Genomic DNA, 3,096 nt, shown 5'->3' with positions numbered 1-3,096 from the left:
AGGAATGCCCCATGCACACCAAATGCTATGCCACTCAGAAGCCCCTGAGGGAATTCCCTCTCACTGACGGCAGCGACGAGGAGGTGGAGAATGAGGAATAGGAGGAGCAGTTACACGCTCTGAACCTGTGCAGTGTTTACAGAACCACAGATGTATTATCACACAGGAATCACTCGATCACCTCGAGGATCAACAAGACCCCAGGGTCCCAGCCCCACCGTGCAGCCATTCCTAAGCTATAGAGCGGCCGCATAATCTATAGCAGGCAACCGAAAACCAGGACTCCTGGGCTCTATCCCTGGCTAGGCCACTAACTAAGCTGCTATGTGACCCAAGGAGAGTCACTTTACCTCTTTACATGTTATAAACAGGGGGTTATAAAGAGTTGGAGGCAGCCCATGCAAAGCTGCATTCTCTTATGACACTCCACCCTTCTGTAATGGGATAATGTCAGCCTAACTCACAGGGGTACTGGGTACTTCAAAGTGCTTATGTTCCTACAATGAAAAGCACTGGAGACGGCTAAAATGCAGCTATTTGTATCTCCACGGTTTTTCTTCTCTGGGGACCCCACATAATCCCCAGCATGAATTTCCTTTGTAACGTCATGGAACTATCACTCTATACCACTGCCAGCGCTGCCAGTAAAGACACCTTTGTAGAGTGAATGTGCCTCTGGGTTGCATGAACGTAGCAAAATAAAAACACCTGCTGACCACTGTCTCAGTCTGGCTTCCTGTGCTACGTGCTTTAGGACCCCACTGTCAGCTTTTGTCAGCAAAATTCTCATTGTGCACACCAATGACTAACCCTTTTGTGAGCTCAGTTATTAGCCTCAGTAATATGCAGAGGCAAGGAGAATAACCAGGTGAATTAACCTTCTGCAGTCTGCCCCATCATCTCTAAATGTGTTGCCCTTTTATTTGATTAGACGTTCCTCTGGTTTGTGCTCTGAAAGTCCTGGAGCTTTGATCCAGTACCTCACTTAATCTGCACTTAGCATTGACTTCGACAAGACTAAAGCACTGCCTTGATTTCCAATCCCCCACCTTACAAAAGTTCCTCCAGACCTTTAATCATTTGAAGGAAATGAGACCTGGTGGAGGGTTTGGGTTCATTATGAACGATTTATGGTAGAGTCTCAATCATGGACACAGATCCCTTTTCATTGGGTGTTGTACACACAACTGTAATAATGATTTAACAAAATCATCCCAAGAGGCTCAGGAACATAAAGAGAGAGAGAGAGAGAGAGATTTAAGCTATCTATTATATTACGTAATGGTCAGTGGATGTCAAGCAGGATGTCATCTTCTTCCAAAGAAGGAGACCAAACTAAAAACCTGGAGTTTGGGTAGTTAAAATCCAATTCCAAATTTAGCAGCATGAGCTCTTCTCTGCTTCGAATGAGCTGCTGTGTAATGCTCTCCCTCCCCATCTCACATGCCAAAAGGAACAGCCGATGTACCTTTCTCAAGGGCCTGGGAGAACGAGGCTAGCAATCTTGCTGGCAAGAAGACAGGGAGTACAGTCATGGATATATGAGCAGAAATAACCACTGGAAAGATTAGGCACCTTGCAGCTCACAACTAAAAGGCTGTGCTTGTTGTAAGTACATCCCTAGAGATCAGTCCATATTCATCATTTCCCCCCCTCTTCTCTCCCATAGATGATGCAATCATCTTTCTTAGCCCCTGCAGGAATAACTAGCTCAGATACTATTCACAGATGTCAGCTATTTTCATCTTCCTGCTCCCCTCCACAGTTCTCCAGAAAATCAGCACCTGGTTGCCTGTTCTGCCAAGGTTTTGAATGAAAAGTGTGTTTGCTTTCCCCAGGGAGAGCAGCCTTTCTGTGCTGGGATCTATTGACACCTCTCCAGTGCAGGCCCCAGTTAAATATTAGCTTTAACCTCATGTGGGCATATTCTGAAGCTGGTTGCTCTGGAAACGTACCTGGCGGGGCTCACAGAGAATATAGATGAGCCAGATCAGTGGCTCCAACATAATGGGCTCTTCCTCAGTTATACAGGCTCTGGGCATCTCAGCTGGGGATACACCATTTGGTTCAATGGGGCACAAAAGTCCGATCCCTTGCTCATCTCTAGTTCTGGTCTTCTCAACTGAGAGCAAATGGACTGCAAGAATCAGGATAATCTGAAAGCCACCCCAGCCAAGCAGGATGATCTTATAACACTTTGCTTCCCTGTGCATCATGTGTTGACAGGGGTGTTGGTTGTAGCCGTATTGGTCTAAGCACATAGGCAGACAAGGTTCAAAAACCTTGCCTATCACGTGTTTAGACATTTTTATTTATGCCATCTATGAAAAGAACCTGAAGAGTAACCTCTTGTATCCGAACCCATAATCAAGTGAAGGTGTGTGCACAGTCTTCATGTTCGTCTTCATATTTTTTACAATGCACCACAGAAATGTCACCCACCCCCTCAGCAAAAGATGGAGGTGCTCATCTGGAGCATGCTCTGGTTTCATCTGACACATCTGCACAAGCAGAAGCTCCCAGGAGTGTGCATGATCTTGCAACAAGATAATAAGGGCTGCTGTACACTGACAAAGTACACTCAGGGTCATAAGAGGCAGCTTTTACTCTGAAAGCAGAACTGCCCTTCCTTCTTCAACCGACAAGGACAGGCAAAGGGCCTGGTTCTAATTTTATGGCAGTGCAAAGTAATAGTAGCTTCACTGAAATGGATGGTGTTGCACTGGGTAAGTGAGAAGAGGATCTGTCCGTGGCCCTTCAAAATGAAAGAAAAAGAGAACGATGATAACATCCCCACTGGGTGACAGTGGCTTTACAGCAGCTGCAAATCCTGCTCCTCAAGGTATCATCACCTTAATAAATCTGCAGTGCACTGTACATCATAGAAACATAAATGCCCACATTTATGGGGTACATTCACAGTAGAGGCACCAACCACTGTTCTGTAGCTTAAACCAAGTTGAGAGAGAGAAAATGTGGGTGAAATGTTTGTTGTTGCTGCAAAAAGCAGCCTGCCAGCCCAGCACAGAATAAAAGACCCTATTCCAGTTGGGCACTGATTCCTTCGAGGACATGCAGCAAGGCTGGGAGAAAGGG

General features: G+C 45.9%; 1 protein-coding gene across 1 annotated transcript in view; it reads left to right on the top strand.

The window, feature by feature from the left end:
- SLC18A1 (solute carrier family 18 member A1) overlaps positions 1–713 on the top strand; it is a 14,118-nt gene extending 13,405 nt beyond the window's left edge. Inside the window, exon 17 of the mRNA XM_006022979.1 lies at positions 1–713. Coding sequence (XP_006023041.1) covers positions 1–101 — 101 coding nt within the window. The 3' untranslated portion in view covers positions 102–713.
- Positions 714–3,096: the final 2,383 nt, after the last annotated feature.

Source organism: Alligator sinensis, unplaced genomic scaffold, assembly GCF_000455745.1.
Source record: "Alligator sinensis unplaced genomic scaffold, ASM45574v1 scaffold98_1, whole genome shotgun sequence".
In the NCBI taxonomy this organism is placed as follows: Eukaryota; Metazoa; Chordata; order Crocodylia; family Alligatoridae; genus Alligator; species Alligator sinensis.
This window is presented reverse-complemented; position numbering and strand designations above follow the sequence as displayed.